We start from the raw sequence: 20,113 nt of genomic DNA on the forward strand, positions 1-20,113 counted from the left end.
TGACAGAACTCGTCTACTCATTCACTCATTCATCCATCAGATATTGGGTGTTTTCTCTCAAAGTCAAACAATTACATGTTAGTTTGTTAGCTTACTTCAAAGAAATAAAAAAAGAAAGATGGCTATACAATTTACTTATCTTTGGTAAGCCATCTGATAATTAAGTAATAATACTACTGTTTTCTAAAGGAATCTTAATAGATATAATAATCAGTACCAAATCTCTGCAGATATACAGGTTGTTTTAGATTTGAAAAATTACAAATTGACTTTATGATTTAAATCTTTATGGTGTCCTAGGATCATGTATGCCTCCATAACAATTTCCAAATAAAAATAAGGAAAGCATGCTTAATTAGATTTCAGTGGAACTGCTTTGGCTGGAATGGCTCAGTTGGTTGGAGTGTCCTCCTGTAAACCAAAAGGTCATGGGTTTGATTCCTGGTCAGGGCACATACCTAGGTTGTGAGTTCCATCCCTGGCTGTGGTGCATATAGAAAGGGAACCAATTAATGTTTTTTTTTCCTCTCTCTCCCTTTTTCTCTATCTAAAAGCAATAAAAAGTGTACTTGGGAGAGGATAAAAAAATTCAATTTCAATAGAACTAGTTACTCAGAATGATTGAACTTAGTTGATAATTTTCCAGTTTACCACACTAAAAAGGCATGGATTAAACTTTGCTAAGTTCTAAAGTCCACTGGGACAGTTGCCTCCTTAAAACCAGCACTCTTCCTCTCTTCTCTACAGAAAGATTTCTTGAATTAAACATTCAGAGCAGGAGGCTAGAACACAGGTCTACTGAACTTTATTTTGGTCCTGCTATGATTTAAGTAATCACCATTAGCAAATCCCTTCACCTTCCTGCGTTTCAGTTTATCAACTTCTAAAACTGAGTTGAAGTATGTTTCATTCCCCAGCAGAGGAAACTCTTAAAATGAGGTTGATAAGGTACTTCTAGACCATCTTTTGGTATTTCAATGACCCATTGATAATGTTGGGCACTCTCAATGGAGAACTAAATGTGAGGAAGGGGGGAGAGGGAATGAGAAGATTATGAGGAAGGAAGCAAGAGGAGCACATGATATTGGCCGATTTCCCTCCAGACAATTTATTAGATCTTCATATTCAGATCACGTTTTTTCCCCCACAGAATTATTGTACTTGCCTGATCTCATGCAGAGGATGTAAACCCCAACCCCCCACTGGGCCTGAACCAACTATTTCTTTAGGTGGGCATTAGCTTTTGTCGCTACATGAATTTCTCCAGACACTGGTGCTACTGAGTGAGCCACAGTGCTTTCTGCCTGTCTAAAGCCTGGAGAAGGATGCTCACAAAATTGGAGAAGAGCTGGGAGGAGATTCACCACACCAGGTACAAAGCCATTAGGATCTGAATTAGGATGGGAATAGCAGATATGGAATGGAACCTGGATCTTGAGAACCAGCATTTGTATATTCTTTTATTCCATAAACTGTCTATACAAAGATAAAACAGCTCAAGTATCTGCCTTCATAAAAAAGTTTTAAAAATTATCTTAAGACAAAATCTACATGGGACAAAATCTAAATTTTTCATGTACTGCATGTACTTATAAATTATGTGCATTTATAAAATTGAACACTTCAGCTCAAGAGCCCATAGTTATTTGATGGCAGAGTCAAGATTTGAAATAGGGTTTCTTGAGCCAGCACTTTCCCCCAATCTATCATGTCTTTAATATGCCCATGAACTTGGTAGAGGGGGTTTGGAGGCTGCCACTAGTGAAAGCCATAGTTCTGGAGAGGGTATCCTTTCAGGGCTTCCTAGAAAACATGACAAGGCAAAGAAAAGGGTTTGCCAGGGAGACTGAGGTTTGCCATAGGCTCTCTATCTAGCCTGGCAACCAGGGAGAGGGATTCCTGGTAAAACAAAACAAAACAAAACAAAAAACATTTCCATTGTACTTCAGGCATCTACTCTATTAATTTAACTTAGTTTTTTGTTAGTAGCTGATTTCTGTCAATTTGTATTTAGGTTTCAAGTTTGCCATAGGCTCTCTATCTAGCCTTGACAGGAGGCTAGTTTGACAGGACTGTTTTAGAATGCACAGGTGCAGAAACATAGAGTTGCTTTCCAAGCAAAACCAGAAAGATTTCTCTCGGGTGTTTTTGGAATTTAAGGAATTAGAGGATTGGGGGGACATGAAATGGGATGTAATTAAAACCTACATAGCAAATGTGCTCATATTAGGTATATTAATACTCTCCACTTTCCTCCCATACCCACACCATGCTTTCCTTTTGGTTTACTGAACTAAAACTTAGTGCTTAATTTCTTTCTTTGGTCATACTTTTCACCTGAAAATCAAGGAGCAGTTTTGTTTTTCTGGTGGTTTTTACTTGTAGGCTTCTAAGCCTGTTTCCTCAAGGACTCTACCAATTAAGTAAAGAGTAGTTGAGAGAATACAAAGAATTGTTTTAGTTACATAAGTAAAGCTCTCATCGTCCATGTGAGTAGAATATGGACAAAGTGCTTATGGTCCAGTTTTACCAAGTACAGGCTTCTTGAGATAAAGTTATCTCCTCTGCACTTGCAATGTACAATGAGAAAGTACTCTTATTTGAAAATAAGGCAGCTCTGGGTGTAAGTTTCTAGCAGTTACATGAGTGAGGTGGCATCATGATGCCTTGTGAGTTCTTGGTTCAATTGCGAATATCACTGTCTCACGCAGGCCCACCTCTCAAAGTGACCTCCATAACCAGCCATGGAAGCTGCCATGGAGGAGAAGCCTTCCTGATGTCACTCAAGGGACATGGAGCCATGGTGAGCCTTGGGTGGGCCTTTCAACCCTGTGAGCCTCTAAGTCCCTTCTGCAAATTTAGGATAATACTGACCTCAGAGAGTTCTTATGAAGATCAAATAAAGGAGCATATTGACCCATTCTCACTATTTTCTAAGTAAAAAGGCTTAAATGTCAAATGCATCTAAAAAATTAATATATATCTACTTTTAATGGTACACATGGTAGTAACCTTTGTTACCATCTTGGAACTCCTTGAAATTTCCAGTTGTCAGAGGAATTTTCAAGCTCTGGACACAGAAATATCCATATGCTACTTTAGTTACCTTCAGAATAATAGACCTGAAAATGAATCATGATGCTGTACCACGACAGGCCTCTGACCCTAACAAGCAAGCATTCTTACGTGCATTTTAGGCCTCAACACAGGATTGGAAGCTGGAAATCACAGATACACCCTTTCTCTCTGTAACAGTATCTTCCTCATCTGTTCAAACTTACTTGTCCCACATCCAAACACAAACTTCTCTTTTTAGTCAACATGGCCTTTTTGACTCTTCTTGTCATACTAGTCTGGGGCAGAATTCATGTTCCTTCTCCTCCGGTCTATCCTCCCAAATTTTCCCCATCCCTTAAGAATGAATTCAAATTCTCCTTCCTGGGTTACCACAGTCCAGAAGAGTCCCTCCCATTTCCGATCTGGCAGAGTTGTCCTGAGTTGTACTATAAAGCCCTTCCCATTCTACAGTGTCTCATTTCTTCAGTTAGATTGTAAACTAAATGCTTAAGGGACTGAAATTCTTTTACTTCTTTCATAGTTACCTCCTCAGTATTCAGCAAAACGCTGGCATGCTGAATAAATTCTTCATGAACACTTGTTTAGTTACCTTCAGAATAATAGACCTGAAAATAATCATACTGACAATGTCGCACGTGGTTAACAGCACAGACTGAAGGGCCATATGGCTGATTTCCAGCCCCAGCTGCAACACTTTGTAGCTGGGCATGTACCATATTTTGCCATGTAGAATGCACACTTTTTGACCCAATTTTTGAGGGAAAAATAAGGATGTGCATTATACATGGGTAGTACTAATTCTGTATTGATATAAATGTTTTTAATTCTTTTATTTATACTTATGTGTTAAAAATGTAACTCTAGAAAGCAATAACGATATCCATACGTTCAAAAATAAATGCTAAAATTCCTTTATAATACAAAAACAAGTATATAAATATAAATAAATAAAAATTGAATTAAAGTTAAAATGTGAGATTTGTTTTCCTGGAAGTTTAGGCCAAAAATGTGGGCGAGCATGATACATGGCAAAATATGGTAATTTATGTAGGTTCTCAGTCGCACAGTTTCCCTATTTATAGAAGGTGGAAAATTATAGCACCTTTCTAGGGTTGTTGTGAATATTCTATACGAGCTCAGGTATTCTAAGAACATAGAAAAGTGCCTGAGTTGTGGTAAAAAATTGTGCAGGTGCAGATTATTATTATTCTGTCATTGATGACACTGTCAGCATTGTCATTCACAGTTCATGTCTATGGGCCTATGTATTCTGCATGCTGTGAGACACCGTTTTGACGTAGGTAATAACTGAGGAGTGTAGGGGTTTCAAGGAAAAAAGTCAATCATGGGTATGGGGAGGGAGCAAGGGGTCTACTGTGTGAGGAAGCGGGGAGCGAGCGGTGCACCTACCTCCACATAGCACTGGGAGTGGAAAAGGGGGCGGAGGGCTGTGGTCACAATGCTCACTAACTGGCTTCTACTCTTGACTCAGGAATCTCTGAACAAGAACAACTATTTATTTCCATAACTGTGTTAACACTATTAGCCAGACACTGGAATGTAAGAACACTTAAGAAAGAAAAGCCAGGATCCTACAATTGCACAAATGTATATAAATAAGAGCAAAAAAATAAGAGTTGGAAAAATGTCAGCTTAGAAGCAAAGATGCCAACTTAAGGGAGGCCGTACAAAGAACCTGAGCTCCAAACTCGTAGGAGTGGCTGTTGAGGACTTTTCTCTCCTGTGAAATGCAGACTTTTTTTCCTCTTTAGGGATTCCTTAGATAAGGATAATGAAATCTACCACAAAGGGAGAGCCGGCACCAATATTTGTTAGACAATTATATAAGCTTTATACAATTTTATTCTATCATATTACCAGATTGACATTATTCTCCCATTTTGGAGAGAAAAAAGCAGCTCAGAGAAGTAACTTGTTCAGCTAGTGCACAAGGAGGAAACAGGAATGGGAATGACCTCTGACCTTTTAAAAAACTGACTATATTCAGGCATCCACTGGGGCCTAGTAGGAAGGCACGTGGCTTGGCTTCACTTTGGTGGGGGCAATTTGTGCCAAGGTTTGTAGTTGCTCGGGGAAATGGGCTAACAAGAATATTTTAGATTTTAAAGAACTTGAGGTTGAAGGGAAAAAAATGCTATGAGAAGAACTTCTCTGTGAGCAAAATTTTTTTCTGAAACCAAAAATTATAGTAGCCCAGAGACTCGCAAGAGAGAACTTTCTTTTGTACAGCTATTTTGGGGAACAGATTTAAGGTTCATGAAGAGTTTCATATCACCATTTGGCTAAGGCAACTTTTCAAACCTTTTGCTGTTTTAAATGTAATTGCCAACTAAAAGTTATTTAATGCCGGAAGCTTCATGATTGCTCCAGGTGGAAGTATAGAAAATATTTTTGGAATGGGAAAGGCCACCCGACCACACATTCTTAACCCTGTCCTAATACTTCTTGCCAAACCATTCAGTTTCGTTCTGTTCAGAAATTCGTGAAGCCTTGCATTTGCTATTATGGGCAGTTTTATCTGCTCACTGGGTAGTTCATTTCAAACTACAAACCTCGGCATAAAATGACTCTGACTTGGGACAGGGATCATCAAACTCCAGTCAGCTGTCAGCAGCATTTGCAAGTAAAGTTTTATTGGAACGCTGCCACACCAGTTTCAGTATTTTCTATGGCTGCTTTCATGCTTCAGTGGCAGAGTTGAGTTGCTGAGACAGAGCTAGGACAACCTAAAAAGCCTCAAGTGTTTACTTTCTGGCCTTTTACAAGAAAAATTTGCTGTCCCTGACCTAGAACATGGAGGAATTTTTGTTTGTGGTTTGTTTCAGTGCTTTCCTCATTTATGGCAAAAATGTTAATTACTTTTTAGGAACCCTGCCATTTGCTCGGACCATTTTTCTAGGAAGAAGAAGTTAACTGCTCTGGGGACGTTCTGAGACCTCCTAGGCTTTCAGAGAACAGACAGTGCCTGACTCGAAACTCCACCTGTGCTGCCTGATGGACACTATTGTCTCATGTCCCCTGATGCTCTCCGCTGCTGCTGCTGCTGGATGAATGCTGGTCCTTCTGTGACCTTTGCATTCACTGACCCCTGCCCTCCCCACCTCCTTTTGCTGAGGTTTATGTATTCACTGGGATGGTGCCCTTTCTTTTCTCGCTATTCTTATACTTTTCAGCTGGGAAAAACATTTGTCATCCCATTTCCTTTAGTTCTATAATGGAAACAAGCCAAACCAAATTGAAACTGGTTTCTTCTTCCTTCCCTACATGCCCTGCCTCCAGGATTTATATTATCTGCAGACTTGGAAACTGCATTTCATGTGCTTATGACTTATACATCTAGCATCATTCACAACTGTGGTGCTGAAATTGACCCTGGAGGCAATTTGCATCTGATGCTCTCTTCCAGTCTGAGAAATTTCCATCTATGGATACTCTGTTGCCCAAGCCTTCCAAACACACCTTAATTCATCTCCCATTCAACACCACTTTGGAACGTTGTCCAAAGCTTTCTGGAAAGTATAAGCATTTGAAACATACAGATTTCTTTCTTACCAGATCTGAAATGATAGCAAAAATTGTCAGTAGAATATAAGCATCCCTTCCTATGGCCTGGATTTAGGCTCATAATTCTCCATCACAATGTGTTTTCCAAGATAACTTTGTATCTCAACTCTTGGAACAACTGCCTAGGTGTTCCTCAAAGTAAGAATAAAGCTCCATATTTTGTGATGTGCTGGAAGGCACTGTGCTATATTGGCCTTATATCCACCTGACAACAACATAGATACTGATAAATGAGTGTCCATTGTGAACCTGGCATTTTACAGACGTATCTGTTCTTCACATCCTCACTCATCTGCAGGGCAGGTATGATGATTTGAACTGGAATTTGAGCCTTGGGTACTCTGATTCTGGCCTTACTGTCCTTCCACCACTGTTGGCCATCCTCTGTGCTAACTGATGTACCATTAGGTCATCCCTCTGACCAAGCGGGTGTTCAGAAATGATCAGCATGAATCTGGCAGACTCAGGAATAAAACAGGAAAGGGCTTAGGGATCACAAGGTAGAAACTTTTGGGAGGAAAGGATCAATCTTCATTCAGCTTTCCTTTCCAATTTGTAATTCAATGTCTAGTGCCAATTTTGGGCAATCTGGCTTTTCTTTTCTCCAATGAAGTCAGCATTGTCCTTACAAGCATTGTTCCTAGAGTTGGATTCAGATCTAGGAACACTATACGTACAGGGTGGGCAAAGTAGATTTATTGTCGTGAGGACATGAAACACAGTTTATTCTTACATTAATATTAATTGTTGTATTATGTTCCATACAAACAACTGCACACCTGCTTTCACCCCACCTTGTGCATTTGTCTGTATTATGTAAGCCTCCTGGTATTAGAAGTGGGGAAGACTTACTTCATAGATGCTTTGGCTAGTGTTGCCCTCTGTCTTAATGCAAGTGGGTGTTAGCTTTTGCCTGGGTCTGAACTCAAAATGTAGTAGAGAGGAGGATGGCCCAGTGAGTAAGTATTCAGTGTTTACACAGTGTAACTGAAAAGCATGGAACAGTTTGTTTCATTTTGCTTTTGTGGTCTAGGGCTGTAAACATGCACATACTCACACACACAGGCACAAGCCATCAACACTGTAAACATGCACAGTAAGAGACACAAACACAGATGCAACAATCATCATGTTTACTGAGTGCCTTTTATGTACCTAGCACTGTGCGTACTTACAGCTCAGTGTATATGCAAAGGTACAGCACCCAGTAGAAGAAAGGGCTCTCCCTCAAACAGATGTGCCAAAATAAAAACAAAAGCCTCATAGATGGAAGCCAGCTGGCCAGAAAATGGAATGTTAATTTATGCTGGTCTAGCTGACCCCAATGGCTTCTTTCAAAAACAATGGCAAGTCCGTGTATTCAACTGAGGTTAAAATCAATAAAAAGAAATAGTCTTTAGAACCAGACTGCTTTGGGTTCAAATCTCAACTCTACTACTTATGCTACTACTTATGAAGTGAATCTAGCATCTTTGTGCTTCTATTTCTTTTTTAAAATTTAATCTTTATTGTATTATTTTTTTCCTTTAGCATTTAGTTCCCTCATACCCTCCTCCCCACAGCAATCACCACTCGCTTCAACATTTGTAAAATTGGTATAGTAACCTCAAAGGGTTATTGTAAGAATACATGAACACCTGTAAAACAATTAGGACAGAGCCTAGCTCCAAGCAAGGGCTCATTAAACGTTAGTGATGATTATAATGATTTCTCCATTGGCCTGAATGTGATCGGAGAAAGGATGCCCTCAGGCATTTACTCTCTGCACTTATTCACCCTAATGCAGTGCTTTTCAAATTGTACATCTGTGAGCCACAGATCCTCAGAGTTTCCTGGCCCTTCTCTAGAGAATACTTGGGCCAGGCAGAGAGGTTGATCTGGGAGTGGGGACAGCTCTGGAACTCTGCCACAATTGTATGTTGAATACTAGAAATCCAGATTATGCAAAATGATGCAAACTACATTCTCCAGCAATTAGGAAACCTCCCTCCTCATTACAGGGATCCATCATTTGTTCCTCTATTCATTAGTTTACGTATGTTGAATGTCTTTTATGTTCTTGGAATTGTAGATAAAATAAGACTTTCTTAAACTGTCCTTGAGGAAGATTAACATAATGCAGATGGTAATATGGAAAAACATCTAGCTAATTGTAATACACAGTGCTGGGCTGAGATAGAGTACTATGCACAGGATACTATGTAGGTGGTGGAGGAGGTCACCTGACCCACCCTCCTGTAAGGAAGGGTAGAATTAGGCAGACAAAGTGGGTCAGAGGCTCCAGGCAAATCTGTAAACAGCAAGTAATTGGGTACTACTGAAGGGCAGAGCTCAGTGGGGTGAGGTAGGGGCATGGAGAAATATGAAGTGACAGAGGCAGGCAGATGTCAGGTGTTCTGTACCATTCTAAGGCAGCTGGAACTTATCCTCATGTGATGGCAAGCCATTAAAAGAATTTTAAGCATGATTACTCCATGGACAGTTTTTCTAGAAAGACGCTTTTGTAGTAGATATCAAATGATCTAGAGTAGGAAACAGTAAATCTTTTCTGTAACAGGACACATTGTAAATATTTTAGGCTTTGAGGGCAACCTATGGTGGTCTCTGATGTATATTCTACTTTTTGTTTGTTTATTTTTAGAAATGTAAAATTTATTCTTTTAATAACGCTTAAGTAACCTGGCTTCAAATCCTGGCTGTAACACCTACTAAGTGTGAGACCTTGAGTAAGTTAATTTAACAGCTCTGGGCTCAATTTCAATGGCTGTTTAAATAACTCTTTAAAAGCCATTCTTAATAACCCTTTAAAAAGTGCAAAAGCCACTGGCTATAATTTGCCGATCCCTGGTCTAGAGAAGTCAAATACAGAATTAGGAGGCTGTTGCAACCGTCTAGCGCTCACACAGCTTAACCAAAGTAAGGCAGTGAGAACAGAGAAAAGTGAAGAGATGTAAGAACCACGGAGAAGCTAGAACAGACTACAGATATTTTGGCTCAGGAAGCTGGATGGATGGGGTTTACTTTGCTGAGACAGGGTTTTAGGAGTTTAGTTTTAGATACAGTGAATTGACCTATTTGTGGAGAATGTGGGTTGGGATGTCCAGTAGATAGTTTTGCATCTGAGTCAGAAGAGAGCCTTGGTGTGGTGCTCGGTATATGAGAATCAATGGTACATGGGGGAAAGTTTGGGCCACGGGAATCATTATTGTGTATAGAGGGAGATGCCTAAGCAGGTAGATAAAAGTTGGGTAGAGGAAGAGAAACTCACAAAGGAGGCTGAGAAAAAAATATCCAGAGAAGTAGGAAGCAAACCAGGTGTGCGTAGTTTCTAAAGTGGCAAAACTTGCTTTTAAGAAGAAGTGCTTAGCCTCTATGGAATGTTGCTGATAGACCAGATTAGATAAGGGATATTGTGAGAGACAACTTGCTTCTTTTTAACAAACAAGAAGTAACATGTTTTGGGGGGAGGGGGAGAGGAGCCTTTTCCCAAGAGAAGTGTATGTTGTGTGCAGCCTTGGACTACAAGGTGGGCAAACAGAAGCTAATTTTATTATAAACTGAGTGGAAATGTTAAATAGACTTTAAAAAATTCATAATTAACAACCTTGGCAGAGGGTACCTAAGATGGCCTTCTACATGTGAAATATTTCTCGTGTATAAGTTGGCTGCTTTAGGGCTATAAGAATAATATTTTAAACCACTCAGGCACCATTAATGCACCAGGCCCATGAAGTGAGGCTAGAATACTTCTCTTCCAATGGGCATCTACCAAGTCTTTTAAAATAGCTAATAACAAGTGTATAATTGTACTCTGAGGTTCACCTTCCTCCCCTTTTCTTTCTCAGCACTTTTTGAAGGTGGTCCTTGAACCTCAGGTCTCAGAATCACCGGGCATGCTTGTTAAAGTGCAAATTGTGGGGCACTGCTACAGAAAGAATTTCTGGGGTAGGGGAGGATGGAGCGGTCAGCATTTCTAACATTTCCTGGTAATGCTGAATTTGAGAACCCCTCCCCTATCCACTTTTAAAAGTTTAAAAAGAAGTATTCTGTCCATTGCAGTTTAATACAAACTTGGGACCTAAGTGATTCTATCCTCCACCAGCACTTGTGTGTCTCTTAGTTTCTAACAGGAGTGATCTTGCCTTGTTCATCACCCCACTGTCTGGTGCCTCTCACGCTCTATAACACTCAGAAAGGATTTGTGGAGTCGAAGGGATGACTGCAAAGAGCCGTCCACAACCTGCTTCCACTCATGCTCCTCTACACTCGCCACAAAATAGCCAGTGTGGGTCTATAAAAATGGCAATTAGATTGCTTAATTTCTTGTTTAATGGCCTCCAAAATGTCCCTGTGGTACTCAGAATAAATCCTAAAACCTACCTCGACCTATCTTTGTGGTTCAGACTGTTTGGGATATCTGTGAATACACTGCAAAGTCCTTCCAACCAACAGCCAGCTGGGTCTTGCACTCTTTCAGAAAGATACATTTGGGTACTAAGCAAAAACAGACTAACTGAACTACAAACAGCATTTCAGCACTTCCCTGTTTGAAAATAAATGGACATGTCTGAACCACTGCTGAGCACAGTGATGATGACAAGCAATGAAACCCGACACAAGAGAGGTCACCAACAGCCCATGGCAAAGCTGTCCCAGCGGCAGCTCCGAGCCTCGTGCACGCTCTGTGCAGATTCACTCCCTTTCTTTTCTCAAAAAGTACCTGGGAAACTGTATGGAAACTAAACTCCAGCCATATTTCTTACTTGTCATTTAAGTAAAATGGAAAAATTATGATGTCAAAGATCAGAAATGAAAATCTGTTATTTTTCCCTACCTCTTGCCATTAACCTGCATTAAAAAGATCTGCCAAGGACAGGTCTAGAAAAAATCTTGACAATGGAAGATACTGTAAAACTATATTTGGCCATGCCCCTCGTGTGCTTTCCCTCCTAATGCTCCTCACTCCCACTCCCACTCCCACCAGTGACCCAGTGACTGAAGAGGCAGGATTTGCCCTCTGCTGTCCTGGGCCTGACACCTTCAGCACCCTTCCCACCTGGCTGCCCTGTGTCTTTCTCTAGCAAGATACTCCTGAAGCTTTTTTTTTAATCTGAAAGTCTTTATGGTTAGACTCTCAATGCCTGCTAGAGTGAAAATTAAAAGACAAAATAGTGTTTCTAAGTCCTACATCAAGAATTATTGGTATTCCTGAGATTACAAGGCCAAAAAATTTTTCATTGATCAAAGAATTACGTGAAAAACACTCATACTGTATTGTCTACCAGGAAAGTCACAACATGTTGGAATGCTTGAAGGATTAAAAAAGGGAAAAACCAAAATAATTTTCAATTGGGGGGTAGTTAAATGCGTTTAAGAACAGTAATCACCTGTTTAAAAAAGATGATATAAATTTCTACATACTCTTCTGAAATGTTTCTTCTGACATGTTGGTGCATACAATTAAATCAAATTTCTAAGCATGAGTAATAGCCCATTAAAAAAATCCAAATTTTAAATGTGTATGCTTTATAATAAATAATATAATGAAACATATAAAAATTCCAAAAGGATGTATACCAAATTATTAGGAGTGACAGCCTCTGGGGAATAAGATTGGGGGCTGAGGGAGACTTGCATTTTTACTTTATAGACTTTGGTATTATTTGTATTGTTTTATAGCCCCTTTATTACTTTTATAATAAAAAACAAGCGCTATATTAAAGATAGAAGTAAAGCCCAGCAGTAAATACATCTGTTCAGCTTTAAGTGAGCGCATCCCAAACTCACGTGACCAATGAGCCTGTTCTGTGGAGCACTCAGAAATGACTCATGCAGCAAATTTCTAAGTTACTGCACTGCAGGCTCTCCCCGTCCCCTGTCCGCAGGTGGGTTTTCACCTTCTGCAAGCTTCTGCGAGTGAGTGAAGGTGGTGATGGAAAGGACTTCAGAGGCAACCTGGGACAACCCCCCTCACTTCTGAAACACTGGGACTAAGGTCATGGAAAGAGAAGGGCCTTGGCAAGATCAGCCTGGGGCCCTCAGTCCTCATCTAGCTCCTTGCACATCTTCTCTCTGATCACCAGACGACTTAGATGGGTCATGACCTTTGGATTTCATTAAAAACTCATTAAATTAAAAAAATCATTAAAAATTCTGCAGCACTCAAGGGAACAGTCAGGACTTCTGAGTCAGCCCTGCCCTCGACATGCTCCCTGCAGTTCCAGGCACAGGACAGGGGAGTCCAAAGGACCTGCTCCTTTTTCCTCATGGCCTGCCTTGTTCTACAGCTTTCTAACAGAAGGTAGGTGCTATCCAAAGGAAAGACCCTGGAAACAGAGGACAGAAATCAGCAAGGGTCTTGAGGAAACTTGGGATCTCTGGCAAAGTACTAATACATAAAAGTATAAATGTACTCATTTGCTCAGACAGCATGGGCTTGGGTTGGGCAGAGCTGGCTTTGAATCTGATCTCTTGATTCTGCCTTTCACTAGTTTATCTAATATTGTCAAGTTTCTTAAGTCCAGGGGCCTCAGTTTCCCCATCTCTGAAGTAGGGATAACAGCTTATATCTCACACAGACATTAACTAAGATGATGGCTATGAAAGTTGCTAACCTGTGAGGCCCAGTGTACGTATCAATATTTAGTCAAGAAATGTTAATTCTCACTTTTTCCCTCACATAGCCAGTCACTACTCCCTTCAATCCTAATGGTAGCAAACCTGGGCAATAAGTTCTGGGGGTTATGAATAAAATGGTACCTGCACTTGAGAAACTGGCTTGCTGGTGGAGGACATGACATGATTTGGGCAAGATGGGTGCACTGATAGAGGTGAGTTCCAGCACACCCCCACCCGAGCACCAGGCACCACTCTCAGCCAGCCCCCATCATCCTGGGGGCCTGACATGGGAGCTGCCTCTCAGTGTCCCAGTGGCCTCAAGGGAATTTACTGCAACTTCAGCTTGACCCACAAATTTGTTATAAAGATTTCTGTAAAGAATTGCAGGGATCATAGCAGTTAAACTGATCATGGAAAGTACGAGCTAGGGAGGACCCAGCTGCAAGCAATGGCGATGTTAGGAGCACAAGCTCTGCAATATGCTGCCTGCATTCCTGCCTTGTCTTCTGTGCTTCTGTGCGGGTCCACCATCTGCGCCTCAGCTTTCTTATCAATGTGTGGTAACAACAGTAGTACTTGCTCCATAGGCTTTTTTAAAAAATTATTAAATAAGAATGTCTTTGAAACACTGAGCACAGTGGTCTGGTATATAGTAAGAGCACATAGAAAAACACTTAGCACTTTTATTAAAGCTATTTGTAAGTACCAAGGCTGAGAGGCAATACTGACAAATTAAAGGCACAAAAGATGCAATCAGGATGGATGTCACTTTTGTTCACCAAATCTTTGTTGGAATCATGTAAACTTGATATCCAGTCCTCGGTCAGGCTCTTACTAATGTGATCTTGGGTGAGTTGCTGTGTTTTGATTTTCTTTGCAAAACTGGAGGATAATGTATGTCAATCTTGCAGATTGTTGAAATAACAAATGTAGTTACATAGAAATAAACCTGGCACATTGCCTGGCACCATAAATACTGGCTTCTTTTTTTCTTCACCTAAAGCTAGCAAACCAGAGAAGAGAGTAGCCAAATAATAGTGTTTAGAAGTCTATTTAATGAAAAGAGCATTCTATATGGATTCAGAGATAATAAAAAGTTGAAATGAGGACTCTGAACTGGAGGACCTTAAAGGTTCCTCTCCCATCCATAGTCTATGGTTCTTCAAGTAATGATCTATTTTACTTTTGTCATATAGCTTGGCTCTACCACTTAATAAATATGATCTTTGGCAGGTTGCTTGACTTTGTGCTCTCTTCTGTAGAGTGTGAATAAAAATTGTACCCACTTCTCAGGGCTACTGTTAACATTCAGTGAGATGGGGCACATAAAGAGTGCACACTTGTGTGTCAGGTAGTCACTACTTATTTAATGCTAGCTATAATTATTGTTGTCAGGGCCACTGTAAAGATTAAAAGAGACAATGTATGTAGAAAGCATGGCAGAGTGCTTGGCACATGGTATTCAAAAACATTATTATCATTACTTCTAACACTGCTCTTGATCTTACATCACCAATGGCTATGGCTCAAGGAAATCAGTAAGTAATATATGCTGTCATCCCATCAAAACAGAGACAGCAAGAGATGTCAAGACGATTAATCATAGGTCCGACAGGAATAAAAGCTTCTGGAACAAACAGTCTTGTCCAGCCCGGACAGAGGACAGGCTCACCCACGAGGAGCAGCAAGTGCTGGCTGCACTTCCCCCAGCCCTGGAGACCACACGCATGAAGACAAGGTCTGGATGTATAATATTGGGTTGGCCAGAAAGTTCATTACCTTTTTTTCCCCATATGATGGCTTTAGTTGTGCTAAGTTGTCTTTAACTACATTTGAAACAATTTTGTTAGATTGTATTGTGACAGTTGTCATATCAGCATGCATTTAAAAAAAATCAGAATTGGTGAATTTTTATGCGGCCATTTTAACATTGAAGATGGAAGAAGATAAGCAACATTTTTGGTGTTTTATGCTTTATTATTTCAAGAAAGGTAAAAATGCAACTGAAATGCAAAAAAAAAAAAAGATTTGTGCAGTGTACAGAGAAGGTGCTGTGACTGTTTGAATGTGTGAAAAGTAGTTTGTGAGGTTTCTTGATACTACTGGCAGTTTGGCCAAATAATTCTTTGCTGTGGGGCTGTCCTATGCATTGGAAGATGTTTAGCAGCACCCCTGGCATCTACCCACTAGAAGCCAATAGTGGGAGATAGCCAACATACTCAAACTATCCAAATAAAGTTTCATCAATAAAGTTATTGGTGAAAATGAAAAAGTGTCTTTTACTTTACAGAAAAAATGTAACAGACTTTTTGGCCAACCCAATAGTTCAGAATCTCACAAGGTGGCAATGTAACAATGCCTTATCCTGAAATTATCGCTTTCTACCAAAAGTTCAAAGCTACCCAATGAGTATCTCATTAATCTTTGGGATCCTACAGGGATCAGGGTGGTAGGCATTGTTGCTATTACCTTATAAAGATAAGACTATACAGTTTAGAGAAATTAAATACCTGTCTTTGCTCCAACAGTCTATCATTGCAGACAGAGGGCTTGAAAGCCAGGATGCGATCCCTGAGCCCAGAGCTCTAAGTCCTACCCTCAGAAACACCTTGAAAGAAGAGTGAATAAGGTACCTTGGAAAGATGTGGCTCTTTGCCCCCTTCCCTTCCGAGGCCAAGCAACTGCAAGGCTCACCTGTCACTGAACTGAACCTCTTCTCCGTTCCTGGCCCAGCTGATAGTAGGTCGGGGATTACCTATGGCTTCACAGTGCAGAAGCACACTCAGTGTCCCACTGGCCAGGGCCACAGTCTGCCCAAGATGGGTGACCACTTCCGAGGCAGAGAGCTGCTGGGCAGCTGAGATCTTCCGCAAGATGGTGGGCTTGCGGTGTGGCCGGCGGGAGCCACCTGCTGCCTCTCCAGAGGAGGAGGACCGGAGCATGCTGGTGAAGCTGGACACAGGTTTGCGAGGTGGGATGGCCACGGGGGGAATCCTCTGCTCAGACTGCTTGAGGAGTGTGTCCTGGTGCTCAACATGGCTGCGGAAGATCTCCTGGGCCAGCTGGGCCACCAGGTGCTTGCTGTAGACATCACGAAGCTCATCTGGCTGCTGGGAGAGGTTCCGGAGGATGTCGTCCAGGCGCTGCTGCTCGGTCACGATGGTGAAGGGCAGGTGCAAGAGGGCCTGCTCAGCATTCGGATCCTCCTCTGAGGACGTGTTCCTTTCAGTAGAGTCCTGGACCTCCCAGGAGGCCAGGAGCTCTCCGGGCCAGCCCCCCTGCTCTAGCAGCCGAGAGACAAGGTCATCATAGGTGCTCCCTGGGTCAGCAGTGAGGCCCCGCTTCTCAGCCTTGCTGCCATTAGAGAAGATTCCGTTCTGGTGTTTGTGGGTCTGCAGGGCCTCCTTGGGGTTGGCCTTCCTCACCCGGAGGGCCTCTTCCTCGTTCCTCAGACTCGTGGGCCGGGCCACAAGCTTCTGGTTGCCTCCAATGAGCTTAATCACAAACTGCTCCCGGGCTGGTCCTGCAGAGCAGGTGTAGATACCTGCATCAGAGGGCTTGAGGCGGTGGATCTTTAAGTAGCCAAAAGGGGCCACGGTGACGTGGGCAGAGCTGATGAGGTGCTGGCCGTCTTTCTCCCAGGTGATGAGGGGCTTGCGGAAACGCCGTGTGGGGCACCGGAGCACCACAGCAGTCTTGGGGAGCAGGTATGCGAACCCACCCACGACAAAGTGCAGCTTCCTCTGCCTGCGGGTCTGGATGTATATCTTCCTTGCGGCCTCAATGTGTGGGCTGTGCTTTGTGGATGGCCGCCCGGGCCCTGGAATGAAAGGGAAGACGGATAAATGGAGAGAAGAGAAAAATAAGAGTGAGATGCAGCGACAAGAAAGAGGGGAAAAGAGAGGGGGAAGAGAACAGAAAGAGAGATGCAGGGGCAGAAGAGGGGAAGACAGTGCTTCAGAGTTGATTTTGGCTGGGCCTTCATTGACCTCCTGTGTTTCCCTGGAGGAGCTGGCTACCAGGGATGGACCATCAAGGTGCTGCCACAATCCCAAACTGGAGCACAACCTGCTTTCACCCTGCTGGCTCTTTCTGCCCCTAAGAAGCTGAGATGCAGGGTTGTAGATGAAGGGAGGTCCCTGGGGAAAGGCAGTTCCTCTCAGTAAAAGGACTTAAAAAAATCAGCATCATAAAAAAGAAGCAGAGGACAAAGGGAAGGAGAGTGTCCCCCTTTCAATGTTTGTCCTTTGCATCTGCAGAGCACCAGGGCCCTGATTACACTGAGGAGGAGAGCGCAGAAGTATTACAATTCTAGGGATTAAAGTTAGAGAGAACAAATCTGTTCAGAGTAGTTTAAAACCCCAGAGTGGATAGCATTAGACTTCATTAGTTAATATGCTGCCTCCAGCTTCCTGATCTCCATATGCCAGCAAGTGAACTTTGCTCCCCCTCTTACAAACTATTTCTCCAGGAGAGAAGAGAATTTCACCTGGTCACATGTAATTAAGATTCCTTTTCCTTCTCTAGCTGAACTCACCAGCCTGCTGCCCTCCAGGGCCCAACAATCTCCTACTGGCCTGGGTTTAGGGAAGGTTCCTGTGTGGCTACACCTGCTTCCATGGGGCTTCATCTCTTCATCCCAAAAGCTCTGGAGTACTCACTTGCACAGGTTGCCAGCATACATGGCCTAATTGATGAAGAGAAGGGCAGGGGCGGGCACAGGGAGGAATTGACAATAGCCGAGACCCCGGTTTTCAGCACCTTCCTGCAAATGGCACTTCGAGTCTGGGTGCCCTCGCCGCAGGTCGTTGAACACTGATGGGGAAAGAAAGGCCAAGTGCATGTAAGTGCAGGACACTATAGGCCAATGGGCTTTTGTATGAGTGCTCAAAATCACCAAAATATGAGAAAAGTTGTATGAAAAAGAAATAGCCACTTAGAGAAATATTCATTACTTGGCAATGTGGAAAGACATGTCTATAATGTGGCCACATTCTACTCTAAGGTTCCCTGTAGATATTTTACTGGTTTTACTTATATGGCCTAGGCTCTAGAGTGCAGAGTTAGAGAGTCCTGTGTTCACATGGAGTTCAGGATTTCAGTACTTGGCAAATTATTTAAATTCTCTGAGGCTACTTTCACTTCGTGTGCTTATTTTGCAAAGTTGGGAATTAAATGAGATAATATGTTTTAAATGTCACACACAGAAATGACACTCAATGCTAATTTTTTCTCCTTCACAAATAAAATATTTTAATGTCAAGCATCAGATAATTGTCCCATATCTATTTCATCTGTGGTGGGGTGCTAGATACTACAGAGAAAAGATGTGCAAGGTAGTTCCTTATGTTAAGGAGCTGTTATCAAATGAAGGGAAAAATTCCAAGTGCATTATTTAAATGAAAGAGTATATTAAGGAAATGGAAATCAAAGCCATAAGATACCACTTCATATTTACCAGAATGGCCATAATAAAAAAAGACAGATAATAATAAGTATCGAAGAGGATGTAGAAAAAATTAGAGCCTTCATATATTGCTGGTAGAAACATAAACAGTACAGCCCACTTGAAAAACAGTTTAATATTTCTTAAAAAGTTAAATATCAATTTACCATGAGACCCAGCAATTTCACTCCTAGTAGCTATGAAAAAGAAATAACACAGATCCACACAAAGACTTGTATGTGAATATTCACAGCAGCATATTCATAACAGGCAAAAAGGGGAAATAGCTCAAATGTCCATTAATTGCTAAGTGTGTAAACAAAATGTGGTATATCTAGACAATGGAATGTCATTCTACTATAAAAAGGAATCTAGTTCTATGTGTTACAACATGAATAAACCTTGGAAACATTATGCTAAATTAAATTTTATAGTATTCAAATTATACCTCAGTGAAGCTATTTAAAGAGTTAAAATAGTAATAAAAATTTTAGTAAACATACAAAATCAAAAGGCAAGTGAAGCATTATAAAATTAATACTAACAACTATTGAATGCTTCTGGTACACTAGGGATTTCCTACCTAGGTCTTGAAGATGGGTGGAGTCTCGATAGGTGTAGAGGGCCAGGAATAAGCATGTGGGTCAGGGAAACATCCAGAACGAAGACAGAACAGTTCAGTGCAGAAGCCCAAGGCAGGTTTGGGGGCAGAGCTAAACCTCTTAGAGCAGAAGGACCACATTGAGAGTGTCAGGAGTTCAAGAGGTAGTTTGGGGCAGACATTGGAGATTTTTAATTTTTAGACAGGAGGTTTGGAATTGGTCCATAAAGCAATGAGGAGCCATTGAAGGGAGGAGTGAAATGATGAAAGAGGTGTTTTGAGAAGGTTAATCTGGCAACAGTGTCTGGGAGGGATGGGAGTAGGAGATGGATGGCAGGTAGGGCTATCAGTTAAGGAGGCTGCCACAGTAGTCCAGGCTTGAGATGATAAAGGCCTGAACTGGGGTCATGGCAATGCGCCACGTTAACTTGAAAAATGACAGTAAAAACCCCCCAAATATTACCTTTTCAAGTATTACATGCTAGCCTGTTGAAACAAAATATTCCATGCAAAGTTCTATGATACACGCTACCCTAAAAGACATTTAAAATGCAAAAAACAGGGATGAGAGCCAAACCCATTGGTGTTGTTCCCTAATGATCATAGACTCCAATCCACTGGCCCTGATTTTATTACAGATGACAGCACAAATTCAGGGGTCAGGCGGGAGGGAGGTAAAGAACCTGGGCTACTTGAAAGCGTGGTCATGTTAGTGCTGCTAAGTAGAAAAATAGGAAAATAGACCACATGTGAAGGGGATTGGCTTATAATTTTGTTCAAGTCTC

The 20,113-nt window shown here is 41.6% G+C and overlaps 1 protein-coding gene across 2 annotated transcripts in view; it reads right to left on the bottom strand.

Annotated features, from left to right (window-relative positions):
- The window catches only part of ADAMTSL1 (ADAMTS like 1), a 924,426-nt gene that overhangs the window by 118,261 nt on the left and 786,052 nt on the right, over positions 1 to 20,113 (bottom strand). For both annotated transcript variants that reach the window (XM_045840784.1, XM_045840785.1), the window contains 2 exons: positions 17,943 to 18,096; positions 15,976 to 17,101 (listed from right to left, as the gene is read on the bottom strand). In XM_045840784.1, coding sequence (XP_045696740.1) covers positions 15,976 to 17,101; positions 17,943 to 18,096 — 1,280 coding nt within the window. The remainder of the gene's footprint in view (positions 1 to 15,975; positions 17,102 to 17,942; positions 18,097 to 20,113) is intronic.

Source organism: Phyllostomus hastatus, unplaced genomic scaffold, assembly GCF_019186645.2.
Source record: "Phyllostomus hastatus isolate PE091 unplaced genomic scaffold, TTU_PhHast_1.1 phas_contig_34, whole genome shotgun sequence".
In the NCBI taxonomy this organism is placed as follows: Eukaryota; Metazoa; Chordata; class Mammalia; order Chiroptera; family Phyllostomidae; genus Phyllostomus; species Phyllostomus hastatus.